This window comes from Apteryx rowi, unplaced genomic scaffold, assembly GCF_003343035.1.
Source record: "Apteryx rowi isolate R43461 unplaced genomic scaffold, aptRow1 scaffold_470, whole genome shotgun sequence".
Lineage (NCBI taxonomy): Eukaryota > Metazoa > Chordata > Aves > Apterygiformes > Apterygidae > Apteryx > Apteryx rowi.
This window is the reverse complement of record NW_020450728.1, coordinates 657,661-671,500: the sequence shown is the minus strand read 5'-3', so window position 1 is coordinate 671,500 and position 13,840 is coordinate 657,661. Positions and strand designations below refer to the sequence as shown.

Here is a 13,840-nt window from a genome sequence, read left to right as displayed (position 1 = left end):
GAATTATTTTTTTCCCCCTCTAATTTAGCTGTTTAATATGCAGCTCTTGTTCTGCCCCTGTTTGCTGCGCTTGTAGCATAACCGCGCAAGCAACTGAGCCGGCGCGGGCGAGCAAGCCCGTGCACGGAAGCAGCGGTGGAGCCCGCGGAGAGCGACCGTTCCTTGCACGACCGGTAACGGACGCCCCAGGCAGCTGCCGGTGACGAGGAAATAGACGCCGACTCGACGCGAGCGTCCCACAACTACGGCTGGGCGCGCCGCGCCGGGGCCGCCTCAAGCGGGGGCTGCCGCGGCGGGGGCGGGGCCGCACCGCCCCTCGCGGGCGGGGCGGGGCGGGGCGGGGGCGCCGAGGGCCGCGCCGAGAGGGCAGGGCTAGGCTCTGGCAGAAGACCCGGATGAGAGCGGTCGCTGTGGTGTGACGCCACGCGCTGCTTCCTGCCAATGCGAGGGCGCCGCCGCGGGTTTTGAACGGCGGGAAGCGGCCGCAACTGTCAGCGGTCCGGTCGCGCGCGGGGCCGCTCCGCCACCGTCTGGGACCGAGCGTACAGGCGGCGGTGGCTGCCGCTGCTATCGCCAGGCAAACTGGGGCTCCGGCCGGTCGCGCCGCGCCTGGAGAAGGGGGGGGTCTCTGGCCGTGGGGCTTCCCTCGCTGGGCCAACGGCGGGCCGCGGCTGGTAACGGTGGCCGGGGCGGGATCGCCTCCGTCGGGGCCGCGCGTGGGAGGCGCCTCTTGGGGCAGCGCCTTTCCGAGGAGAGGCGGCTGGTCGGTCGCCGTCCCCCCCGCAGAGGGGCAGGGCGGGCGGGTGGGGGCTTGCCGTCCGTGGGAAGGAGCCGGGTGCCGGCCGCCTTCACCGCGGTCTCCTGCTCTCTCCCGGCGACGGGCCCACCCGCGGCTCCAGCCCGCCGCCGCCCACTCAGTGCCCGCCTCTCCGCTCCGTGTGGAGACCTCAGCCCACTCTTCGGAGCGGACATGCCGCGCTTTGTTGCTCCAGTAGTCGGTGATCGTGACGATAGCCATTCGGCCAAAATTGAATTGAAAATGACCATTTCTGTGTGGTTCCTGCATTTGTTGGTCTCTTTTATGTATGCACACACATCTAAAAAGCACCACGAGCTTTTCTGTTGCTTTTCTGTGCGCTTTCCTTTGTGTTGGGGAGTACTATACTACACCAGCTTACTGAGTTATTTGTCCTTTTTATTTCGAAAGGTAAAAGATGGCTGAACACTTGAAAAAGCCCTTCAAAGACAGTCTGAGTGATATAAAAGAACGAATGAAAGAGAAAAGAAATCAGAAATGGTTAAGGTTGGGTAAAATTAACCAGATCTCGAATGTGAAGTGCAAAATAGCAAGTAAGATACTTAAATATTTTAAATCTCAATCTTCATAAGTTTTTTTTTTTTTTTTAAACCAAGTTGAAATACTTTTTTGTTGCAGCCAACAGCTCCATGCAAATGAAGAGTATCCAAGCAAATAACAGAGCTCTAGCTCTGGCATTACAAGAAGAAAAGCTCAAACTGAGGGAAGCCCAAACTACCATTCTTCATTTAAGGGAAGAGTATCAAGGTCTGAAGGTTCAGATGTTTGATTTACGAAGGAAACTTAAGTTTGAGCAAGCACAGCGATCTGCTGAGGTATTTTTTATAATATCTTTATAATTCAATGAAGCTGCACATCAGAATCTACCCTAAATAATCCTCTGGTATCTTTATGAATTTCAATATTTCATGAAAAACTAACTTGATATAYTTGATAGGTTTCTTGTATTTTCATCTGGTCTGATCAGTAACTATATAATTTTTGGTTACACTTTCTTCTGTAAGCAAAATCTATGCTCTGTGTATTTTTAGCACAGTTGAAGATACCAGATACATGTTTAGCTATAATACTGCAGAGAGGATATTACATGGGTAGTTGAATGTAACAGTAGCAAATATTATTTGCCTTCTTTCTCTGTTAGACTCGACTGTCAGCCTTGAATGAGATCATTTCAAAAGTTTCTCAGAATTTACTGGACTCAGTTGATCTCCTTGGCCCAGCAAAGAATTTGTGTTCCACAGATGTAAGTACCTTTTCCTCTGTGTGGGGGACTCCTCGTTAATTATTCTCTTTACCCTATTCCCCTTCTCCTCCAGCATACATACACACAATTTTTGAGATCTGAGCTTTAGTTTGAATGCAAGATTGGTCCTACGTTTCCCAGTATGAGACAGGGTCCCACTGTGGTGGTGTATAATAGGCTGTTAGTGGGACCGCGACTCTATTAATGAAGTGAGCGAGGCACCCTGATTTTCTGTGGCTTTGTGTCTCGTGTCCCCTGTGTCTTCCTCATGGTTCCTTCCTGCATCCGCTGTTTGACTGGTCTGGTAGTACGCGTTGACTTGCTGGAGCTGAGTATGTGAGATTACACAACACTTCTGTGCGTTTGCCAACTGGTTGCTGCCTGTGCAAGTGTTGAAGAGATCAGGAGGTATTGCTGATCTCGGAACGTAACCAACTTTGAAATTTTTACTTTCCTTTGGAATTCACTGGCCAGTATTAAGCAGATAAAAAAACTAGAAATTGAATAAGCAGTGATAACTGCAATGTCTCTAGGAAATAAGATAAAGTAAAAACAGTCAAGGGACTCTTTGGCCCTTCTGTGTGTAACTTAGCTCCTGTCTAAAATTTGTATATGGTGCACACGTGCTTCAGCTGTTTAATCACAGTAAGATCTATTTTGTTGACAGAACCAGAGCGGGTTTTCTTCAGTGCTTGAAAATAATTCTGGTGTCATAGGACAAATATGTTCTGTGTGAGTATCTTTTGTTAATGCATATTTATGTTTGAAAAAATGGTAACAGTAAAGTTTTCTGACTAGAAAGGGGAAGAAATCCAATGTAATATAAGTAATTCATTGTCCTATTTGATTTTATTTTTTTTCTTTTAAAGAAGGCGTTCACCATTTGCTAATGGAGATAACTGTATACTTCGAAGGGAGATGGAGGCTGATAGTGATGGAAATGAGCCAGCTCATTCTATGTCAGAGATCTGCCAGGAATCTGAGAATACCATTTCCTTAATCAAACTAGTTCCAGACAAAGGTACCTAAATCTAAGTAGAAATCAGACATTATTCCATTTTGAACTTTTTTTTTAAAAAAAAAAAAAGTGAGTATAAGTTTAAAATATAATTACTGCTTTTAAAGTAATTATGAAATAATTTTCACTTGTTATTGTAAAGTGTCGATGTTAATGTCAGCAAAAGGTAAACTTTTTGAACGAAGATGCCTAGCAAAATGCGGAAAGAATTCGAAAATGTCTTTTGTATGCCTGCAATCTAGTTTCATTATCTACCAAACTGCTCAGCAGAGTAAATTCATCCTTACAGGTGTATTAGCATTTATGCAATCAATGACTGCTAACGAAGAAAGATATACAGGAAAATAAATATAAAAATAAACATAAACTATAGAAAATTTTATATAAAGTACTACAAATATTAGCATAAATACATGTATACTTAATTGTATTCATTTATAAATTCAAAAATCATAATTTATTTATGAATGGATATAAATAAATAAATATGAAGAACCTTTCCAAACTATAGCAGTTTGGAGGAAAATCCTCAAGCTGCAGTATACTTAAGAACTGCTTTCCAGAGGCTGTCTTAAAGGTTATCTTGGTTGCAATATACTGGGTTGCACAAATCTGAAAAAATTCTAATAGTCTAATTGTTGACAGTTTCAGAACTTGAACAAAACTTCTCCAGATTGTAAATATTTAGCTTAATATGAATTTTCATCTTCAATTACAAGGGCAAACGTCTGATTTCCATCTGGATAATGCAGCATCAGAGTTGGAAAATCTTTCTTCAAGTGAAGATAGGCGATTTGGTAATATGTTACCAAAAAGTGTGTCCACTAGGCGTCGCTATTCAAAAATGAGAACTCATGATGAACTTTGCACTGGTGTCTTGGACCATTCAGAAACACCTGATTCAACAAGAGAGCTTTCTAAACAGGATGAAATTAGACTTGAGGAAAGTCTAGAGAAATGTACTGTAGAAAACATAAATTCAGATATTTCTCAGTTGAATAAAAACAAGGTAGGTTCAGAGCTGGTGTTGAGGCAGAGAGATTCTGCAGCTGCCCAGTTCAGTTCAGAAAACATATCTGATTTTAAACAGCATGAGCATAAAAGCAGAGAAGACTCTCAAGTAAGGAGAGAAAAGCATCAGAAGGGGAAACGGGAAGGGACTAAAAATACGTCCAGACCAAGATCAAAGAAAAGACAGGGTAAAGAGACTTCCAGAGAAAAGTTGGATTTCTTGGGTGGTTCCAGTGATGCTTATGACTTTCATTTTGAAGAGTGTGTCCATGTTACACCTTTTCGACAAAATAAGGTGAATGACACAGATGATACTGGTGCGGATGACAAAGAATATTTACCTGAAACTGATAGCACTGAGTCAAGCAATATTGAAGAAGATTCAGATGATAGCCTCTATGTACCTTATACGAGTAAATCAAAAAAATGGAAGAGTTCAGTGGGCAAAAAAGATGCATCACCAATCCATGCAAGACCAAGATCTAAAAGATGTCTGGCACAGCGTGAGCAGAAACTCCAAAACGAAAAAGAAACTAAAAGCAGTAAATCAAGTGACAAGTCTATTAGTAAGTTTGGAAATTGTTCTGTAATTATTGTTTTTATGTTTTATTGAGGTACACTATTGTTTCAGGGATTTAAGCTTTTTAAATCTAGCTTCTTTCATAAATGCACTTGGAATGATCTTGTAAAAATCATTAAATTAATTCTTCTAACTATCTTTCTTGATAGCAAATTAAATTAAAAAGCTTGAATATTTTAAGTTGATCATTTTTCCATTAAATTAAGAGTAAATAAGAGGGAGATAATAGGTACAGCTGAGAGTTAACTTCATGTCTAGTATATTCCTAGACATTGCCTTTTAAGATCAGTATTTGCTGGAATTATCTTAAATGAATAATGATACAGTATACCTTAATTTTTTTGCAGGGGAGCCTTCTGAACCATCTCGTGGTCTTTCTGATGTTACCAACACTGCTTCATCACTCCTCACTGGGAATGCGCTTGTTGTCCCAGAAAGCGAAGGATCTCCAGCTCCAAAACGCAAGAGAAGCTGTACTCTTACTGTGAGCTATAAAGAACCAAGTATTGCAGGGTAGGTGTCTTAATTTCAGGTTGATATGAAGTTCATGACACTCCATCAAATGGAGAATTTGAGGGAATTACTTAAAAATTTCAAATAAGTTCTTAACAAAACATTCAAAGAAGGCTCTGATGTTAGTAATAAGAAATAGTTCATGTAAAATTGAACTTACTAGTTGGAAGTTAAAATGTTTTAAATGGAGGGCGGAAAACAAAACTCAATCTTGCTGTATTATTTTTACAGGAAGCTTAGGAGAGGAGATCCATTTACAGATACGTATTTCTTGAATTCTCCAATTTTCAAGCAGAAAAAAGATGTTAAACGCCATTCTGTTAAAAAAGAATCTCTGTCAAAATACAACGAGAAATTTGTTGGTTGTCGTTGAGGTTTCCTGTCACACTCACAAAACCATGAAGAAAGGAAATTTTTACCCAGGAAATTGTTACACAATAACATCTGATACAATATGCAGTTATGTCTAGGTGTCTAATACTAAGAATATAAAATTAAGGTTTTTCATTTTTAATGCAGAGACTTGTTTTTAATGAAATATTATTTTATATTGAAGACACAAAACTACTTTCATAATTCAGATGATTCTGTTCAAACTCTTTTTGGGAGAAGGCATTCCTGCAATATGAGTCTGYGGGTATGTCAGAAATATTTGATGGAAAAGACAGTGAACATAATTTTATAACTTTAATACCCTACTTGATGTCACAGTGATGGGCATGGGTGAATTTTAAGTGTTTAAGATCATTGGATTTTTTTAATCAATCATGTTTGTACAGATCTTGTTTATGTCAAGGTTGTAGTTTCATATTGAAGCTCATAATAAATGTCTTAGTGTTGAAAGGAACTCAGAATTGGTTGGCATTCTTTTTGCACGGCTTCTATTGCTGCTTCAAATGTAATATTCTAAGTAGCATCATCAGCTGTAGGCACACTGCAAAACAGTGTTCTTCCTCTCACATTTTATTTAGTATAAACATGTTCAGAAGCAAGTAATTTGGTTGTGTAGCTGGAGCTCAAAAGTAGCAATTAAGAGTTGGTTGGTACGGCTATGCACGAGTTAACAAACCCAATACAACTTAAATTTGTTTTGTCTTGTCTAACTTTCTGTGACGGTTGTGAAAAGAGTGCTTTGCCCTATTTATAAAACATCTAAAAACTATAAATGGGTTACATCATGAATACAGTAAGAGGAAAGCTGCATTCACAGTTAAGTGGGCAACAGTCTTGCCAATCTCACTTCACTAGGCATAAGATCACTGGTACCCTAAAATTCTAAATCTGAGTGTAAACCTTTAGCACTGTAGGAACTTAGGCAGAATGATTTCTTAATTTTCAGGTACTCTTTCAGCAAACAGAGCCTTGCAACTGCTGTTTACTTAGGGACAGAAGGCAACTTGATATGCAGAACAGCCCGAAGCAAGTGGACTTGGTTTTGGCTTGAGTGAGTTTGAAGAATCACTGCAGTTCATTCTCGCATGTAGGAAGGATTTTTAATTCCTCTTGGTTGGTGTTCCTGGAATTGCCCTAGGAAAAAGGCTAAGCCTTTTCTGGAAGTTACTTGCTATACTCTGAAATATTCATGGTATGCCCTTATGTGACATCTTCACTGGTAGATAAAAAGACATCTCTTCACACTCTGTCATTACCTGTCAGGTATTGGACAGGTGTAGGGTTTATTTACAGCATGCAAAGTAAGTGTACCCTTTGAGTAACTGTAGTTGATGGTAGGTAAGTATAAGCTCAAAACAGACAGGATTTTACTTTTGTAGGTGTTAATATGTGGCTCTTTAGTGGGCAAAAAAAAAAAAAGCAAAGAGCATGTTCTGTGAGAGGAAAAATCAAAGCTTTTGCATAGGTAAATCAAAGAATTGTTTGAGGTATTAAGGCAACTGGGGTCACAGAGCACTGAAAGAGCACTGTAGCTCAATTAGTATGAAACTGGGGATGCTATTTGGACTCTTCACAGCATTTTATACTGAATTCTCAGCTCAGTTTAGCATACCATAATGACTTAAGTGCTCCCAATGAACTGCTAGGCTTTCTGAACACTTGTGAAATTCAGTGTATATGTGGTGTAAAAATTAGTGAAAGAAGAGACCAAAAAAATAGGGTTTTGTGTGTGTATATATATATAATTTAAAACTATTCTGTACCAGTGCAATATATTAATTTTACAAATGTAAAATTCATCAGCTGTTAAAGCATTTGCAAAACCACATCCTACTGTAACTTTATTGCACAGTATCTATGAAAATATTAATTTTTAAATTAGGAAACAAATGTTCCAATATAGAAGAGACAATCTGATTGAAAGACAATAAGAAAATTACTCTGAAAATAACAAAGTTTCACAGGATAYCAAGCTTAACAGGTGCATCTGTAGGCCCAATCTACAAAATAGGATTATAGTATCCAGTACTGGCTATAAAACAACTCTCTCACTGTACCTTAGTTATAGATCCAAATGTAGGTCAGGCTAATTTCATATGAAGCACTGAGGCAATTCTAGTGTTAACATTTTTGAATACCTTGTGTACCACACTGCTTCCAGGTAGGTTCTGACATACTTATTGAATCAACTTGTAATTTAACATTGCACAGGCATTTTGTAGGAATATATTCTTTGATACAACATAAGGTTGTTTTTTCCAACCTTATCACTACTGAACTTTACCAGTGTAACACCTGTAAATACAAAACACCAAGAATAAAAGTTAAATTTATTCTTCACAAAAGCAGTTATAAACTTTAATTAGAAAATGTCAAGTGACAGCTTTTAGGCCTGTACTGATCTCCATTAGGAAGTTAGGTGTACCTCTTAAATGTAGTGTAAGCAGCAAAATATTTTTTTATGTATATATATATATATATATATGTACTCAATTTGATGATATACTAACATGAGTTGTAAAATGTTAATATGTTCCTGGGTCTAAATAATCACAGTTAATAAGTATTTACAATAAAGCTTGGTAGAAAATCCAGTTTACCACAGAGGGAAATAGATAAGCTAGAAGCTGTCATATATTGACTAGTTTTGTGTACAATTGTTTTATCTCTACTTTAACAATCTAAAGAATTTATCAGTTGAAAGTAGGAAATGGTGTGGATCATGAAGTGCATCAAAACCTTATCCCTACTAAGCCAATTAAAATTAAGTTAATATATACCAACCGGATTTTCTGAAGTTATTTTGTGTACTTACGTCCTGCATAAGCCAAGTCACTATGACATTATACATCCAACCAAATTTTTATTTCATTAGTGGTTATGAGATTGCAATTTGCAGGTAAAATATTTCTCAAAACCCCAAATCAATAGAAAAACTTGCATCTATCAAAGATTTCAGGAGTTCTTTCTCAGAAGTGGCTGCTTTTCTCTCACAGCTTCTCAACCAGCTGATTCTTTTAAAAATAAATCTTATTTAAAAAAAAAAAAAAACACTATAATGAAACAAATGTTTCAGACCCTCAHCCCAAACCGTTATTTTCCCTTACTGTTTTTTTTTTTTACTGGAGAAAAAAAAAAAACTTTCAAATAGATACTGTAAGCTATAGCATTCACATTCATTGTCTAGGAATTTTCTTCATATTCCCAAACATGTGCAATTTCCCACATGTTTTGAGGCTGTAGCTGATAAACTTATGAACATACTGTAATGGCCACACAAAAGAAATTTTCAGTAATTTTAAATACATTATAAAGCATTTTAATAAAATAATTTTTGTAACTTCAATATAATATGTTTGCAAAACTAAAAAGGTTTTTAAAAGTGCTAATTATTAAACAAAAGTTTCTTGAAAAGTTGAAGTCCCATAGCTCCAAAATATAACGGCTTCTCTTGCCCATAAAGTAGGCACACTGACTGGTTGTAAAAAAGACAAAGTGTCACTTGTCAATTAATCCAGCTTCTTTAATTTTTGTGTAGAAGAATTTCTCCAGTATATTGGCACATTTGTAGTATTCACTCTCGGGGGGGTTGTACTCTCTGCAATTTGTAAAGACTCGCTGCAAGTCTGCCATGAATAATTTCTTAGACACGTAGTACCTATTCTTGAGTCGTTCACTCATTGTTTTGAGATCTGTACAGGAAAAAAATAGATTAGCACTGTTTGAGTCATACATTTTGTGTATGTAATATCCTTTTATATTACTTTGCCATTTAAAATGAAATGATGGCAAAGCTAGGATTTGGAATTATTAATTGCCCTAATCTAAGCTTTGATCCCGATACCTTGTAAATGCATGGGAAAACTAACTTAAACAGCATCGGTTGAGCCCCTAAAACTAAGCAATATTTTACTATAAGAATTATTTCACACAGAGGTTTGGGTTTTTTAGGTTTTTTTTGTTTGTTTTTGGTTTTTTTAAGATTAAAGCATCACTTTTCTGTTCTCACACTTTGTGTTTTCTGTGGGTATTAATTGCTGTGTATGTGAGGCACAGCTATTGTGAACTCTGCTGGCAGGGGCCTTACCAGCATGTAAGTAAAGAATTCAGATGACATCTCAGGATATAAGTTAACTAACATACTTGCTTCAGCGCAAACAGCAGAAAGCAGACATGTCTATACTGCAAGCAATACTTGTGGCTTTGAAGAAGAGATTTAATTTTTTCCGTAATCTACATATATTTTAGTTATAGCTTCAAAGTTATAGATATGTAYCCCTGTCTGAAAGTGACATAAGAATTGATCTCTCCCACCTTCATAGTACCATACAAACTACTATTCCTTACAAAAAATTCTTTAAAAAATGTTTTCCTTTATACTAAAATCCATCATCCATAAAATACATAAGTCACCTCAGTGTTCTCCACACAGTTCATTTCCTGGTAGTTCTTACGAGGCATTTTAAAACTTGTTCTACACTGTAAGTGCTAGGAATGAGTACAGGAATCCTGAAGTGGGAGGTGTGCTGGATGCCTTGGCATTTCTCATCTCAGATGCTCTAACAGCTATTTCTTAGCAGTATTTGAGTCCGGGCTTCAGCAGCACCTTTGTGAATCTTAACAGAAATATCTAAAATAGAAAAGTCTTACTGCCAACAAGCACTCTAGGCAAAGCAGAAGCTAAAGACCTCCACAGGAAAGAAGTTAAATCTCAGAACATAGAACAGTTTCAAAAGTGATGTGTCTATAAAATTAGAGTGAAAGTCCCTTTATTTCCTACAAAGGTTTTCTTTTTTTTTCTTTCTTTCTTTTTTTTTTTTTTTTAAGATTTGAATTTGGAAAAATAGGGAGAAGCACTATCAAGATGACAACAGGGAATTATTTAAGAAAAGAAAATCTTTTACTTTGCTGGATACTCTCAAATACCTCTTCCAGTGATATATAATTTGCTATTCCCTAGTGTTACACAGTGTTTTGCAAAAGCAAGGGCAGTCTAAAAAAAATTTTTTTTTAAGGTTAATAACAAGCCAAAAATTCTCAGTTGATACTTGGTTATTGTCATTCTGTAACCTGGTACAGTGAATTTGTTTACTGCTTTGCAGCTGAAGGCTTATTGCTCTTGGTAGTACTTTGAGAAAAAATATTCTTGAGCTCCTCCCTCATTTTCCATTAGGACAGACTCTGACTTCTGCAGAATGTATTCTAGTATGCCATGTTGCTAATAGATTTGCCTTAAGTAAGAGTTGATTAATAAGCCTCTATTCCTATAGAGTAAAATACGTAATTAAAACAGAAGTTCTTTACTGGCATATACAGTTAGTATACAGCTAGGCCTCTTCTAATTAGAACCAATAATGTTTATGTAGGTCAAGGTATTATAGTGATAGATATAGTGAGCTAGGATTTCAAGTATCTAAGCAAAATGTGAAAAGCAAACATCTGTTTAGGAAAGTATGAAACTGCTTAGATACTAAAATTCCCAGATTAATCTGATTTCTTTTGCTAAACATTCCATGTACTTCATAAAGAAAAAAAACAACAACACTGAACACTTGAGAAAACAGATTCATAAACCACACGCACCTTTTCAGGTTCTTATCGAATTGCTCAGTTCCATCTCTACAAGAACTGTTTGGAAGCATTTTTGTACTTGGCCTAAAAGCATTTCTATTTAGCTTTTGAATAAAGCTCATCAAGGTACTAGCATTTGGGAAATACTAATGCAGTGATTTCAGATCTCACATTGCCATTATTGAAGAAAAATAAAATCACAATTAATGACTCCTCCAATACGTCATTTACTGCTTAGGAGAAAAAAAAACCATTTGAATGTGACACTAGCTCTCAGTAGCAAAAAAATGTTTTAAATAAGTCAATGCTAATGTGTCACCAATTTTTCAAGCATTTATCATATATGTTAAGTTGGAATATGCAAGAGAATAATGCAAAATTATGGTAATATACCAGAGCCAATTTGAGTGCATGTAAGCATAATAGGAAAATAACACTTTAATATGAAAACAACATATTAAAACAAAGGTTCTTCACCTTTCATTTTGCAGGGCCCCTTGTCTTAGTTACAGACCTTTGGAAGCATTCCCTGGAATCCCAAGAACCAAAATGAAAAACACTGTATTACAACTCCAAATTTTGAGCAGAATTTAGGGATTATTTCTGGGCATTTAATGAGGTATTTGTCATTGAATACATGAAGAGATTTCTACTTTAGTCTCATCCTGCTTCACTCCTGCTTTACACAGAACCAGAAGCTCAAAGTCGCCAAAGTGACATGCTATATGAATAGCCAACTGCTGAGAGTTAAATCTTCTGAGTGGGAATGGTTAAGCCTTACCAACTGAAAAACCTCATTAAGTTTGTACTCATTAAGTTTGTTCAGAAACTCCGTGTATGGACATTTAAATCAGATTAGGAGTAATTGATTTAAGTAGATGCCTTATCATCAACATACACAAAACAACTTGACATTCCTAAATCATCATAAAGGGGCTTGCTGCAAGGGACTGCATTGATGTAGTTAAATGAGTGCAACTTGTGTGTGCCAAAAAAGTTCAAGCATTGTGAAACAGTTGCATCAAGTCTATGCTTAAATCACACAATGCTTTTCATCATTTGAATGTCTAGCTAAACATTTGTTTCCCTTAAAATTATCTGAATCTATTTTTTGAGAAAAATGTTTATATGACAAAACTATACGTTTTGCCATAATACGCTTGTCTGATGAAGCCTCACAGCACACTGTTACAGCTGTAAGGAAGAAACTCTAGATGAGATTCAGCTCCCATTAAGTCTCAAATTTAAGTGCCTACATATGAACTGTATGTCCAAAGCCTAATCACAGTATGGAATCTAGAGAGCTGCTCAGCTCACTGTAAAGCAGACACTGGCTGGCTGGTCAGTTAAATCCCTCTCCACTGACTACAGGGAGAGTTTGGCTCCATCTCCCACTTGACCATATGGCTTTCGTATCACAGATGAACAAGGGAAAAAAAACAGTACTTCTGAAAATAATAAGCTGCAGGAGCACTTAACAAAACAGGAGGAAAAAAAAAGCCCTACATACATGAGAGGTGACCTTAGGAGGTAGTTAAAAAACTTACAGCCATACCTCGCAAACATCCTACCATTTAGTCTGTACAGAAATGTAAAGACAAAAGTTAGGTTTTGTATTCGATAGCACAAGAAAAAAAACAATGCTGTTTCTTTTTAATTGAAATTACGTCAGGGATTTTTGTACAATATCAGTATGCTGGTAATGAGAGCAGAAAGAAAGCAGCAGCTGATCATGAATCAACATGTGGGTTAGTTGCACTGGSTTCCTTAGTTGAAAAAATAAAGGAAAACCAAAACAAAGACCTCAGCTTAATCCTAAAATGAGAGCTGCTTCTACCCCCTGCCTCACCCCCTTGCCCCTCTGGGCAAAAAAAGTACAGACAATACTTCTACTTTGGGCTTGCCAACCCAGGCAGCAAGTTCTTCATAACCACTGAAAGGTGTATTCAGATTAAACAATCATTTAGCCTCTGCTCAGAAAAACAGAAAAGGACTACTTTGCCAAGTCGTGGCACAACATTATTCTTCTTCGTTGGTAGAGAATACATTTGCATCAGGGATACAGGAAGCTGACTGCTGTTTTTATGAAGTATGCATCTATCTGCTCTTTGGAAATGATTAGTTGAATATAATAACTGTTAAGCCAAATTGGTAGGCACAATCAAGGACTCTACTAACACTCTCCTTCTCTGAGAAACTGATTGATGATAATCTGCACTGAACTTGAATTTCATTCTCTAGTAACATTAAAAATACAGAAAGTGTAATCAGAAAGATGGGGATGAGTATTACATAAACAATGAAGAAATACCAGGATTCAGTTTTAAATCAGTCACAATACAAATTGAAACAAGCATCTGTTTAGGACCACACTGAATCATCATATAAATTATATGACACACCAGTCAAAAGCAAAGAAAAACATTATTAGTGTTTGTGCACTTCCCTTTGCAAGTAATACTGTATAAACAATAGCTGTATGATTTTAAAAAAAAAAAAAAGGAAAGGATACAGACACCTTTACCAGATCCAAAATAAAGTTCAAAGTTATAAAACAGGTTCTTATAATCAGTTGCATGAAGCACTTTGCTAAACTTCATTTGAAGTGAACTCTACATTAAGTGTTAATTAGAATACCTGGTACTTTTGAAAAGGTTTCCTCTATGTGATTTAGGAAGCTTAAATACCCTTTCA

General features: G+C 37.3%; 2 protein-coding genes across 12 annotated transcripts in view; one reads left to right on the top strand and one right to left on the bottom strand.

Annotated features, from left to right (window-relative positions):
- Positions 1-396: 396 nt before the first annotated feature.
- Positions 397-8,626, top strand: SGO1 (shugoshin 1). Of its 3 annotated transcripts, none has more exons than XM_026078139.1 (9): positions 397-577; positions 1,208-1,350; positions 1,436-1,632; positions 1,959-2,060; positions 2,728-2,792; positions 2,930-3,081; positions 3,798-4,655; positions 5,017-5,182; positions 5,414-8,626. In XM_026078139.1, the coding sequence occupies exons 2-9, from the start codon at positions 1,215-1,217 to the stop codon at positions 5,553-5,555; spliced, it is 1,818 nt and encodes a 605-aa protein (XP_025933924.1). In that variant the 5' UTR covers positions 397-577; positions 1,208-1,214; the 3' UTR covers positions 5,556-8,626. The 3 variants fall into 3 exon arrangements, with proteins under 3 accessions (XP_025933924.1, XP_025933925.1, XP_025933926.1); XM_026078140.1 differs by lacking the exon at positions 397-577 and adding an exon at positions 817-1,083; XM_026078141.1 differs by lacking the exon at positions 397-577 and having other exon boundaries at positions 817-1,350; positions 2,933-3,081.
- A 252-nt stretch (positions 8,627-8,878) lies between these two features.
- Positions 8,879-13,840, bottom strand: part of KAT2B (lysine acetyltransferase 2B) — a 45,875-nt gene continuing 40,913 nt past the window's right edge. For 6 of the 9 annotated variants that reach the window (XM_026078137.1, XM_026078136.1, XM_026078130.1 and 3 more), the window contains one exon: positions 8,879-9,267. In XM_026078137.1, coding sequence (XP_025933922.1) covers positions 9,074-9,267 — 194 coding nt within the window. In that variant the 3' untranslated portion in view covers positions 8,879-9,073. Of the gene's footprint in view, positions 9,268-11,623; positions 11,676-13,840 lie in introns of those variants that run through there. The other 3 variants (XM_026078132.1, XM_026078133.1, XM_026078134.1) reach the window with 3 other exon arrangements.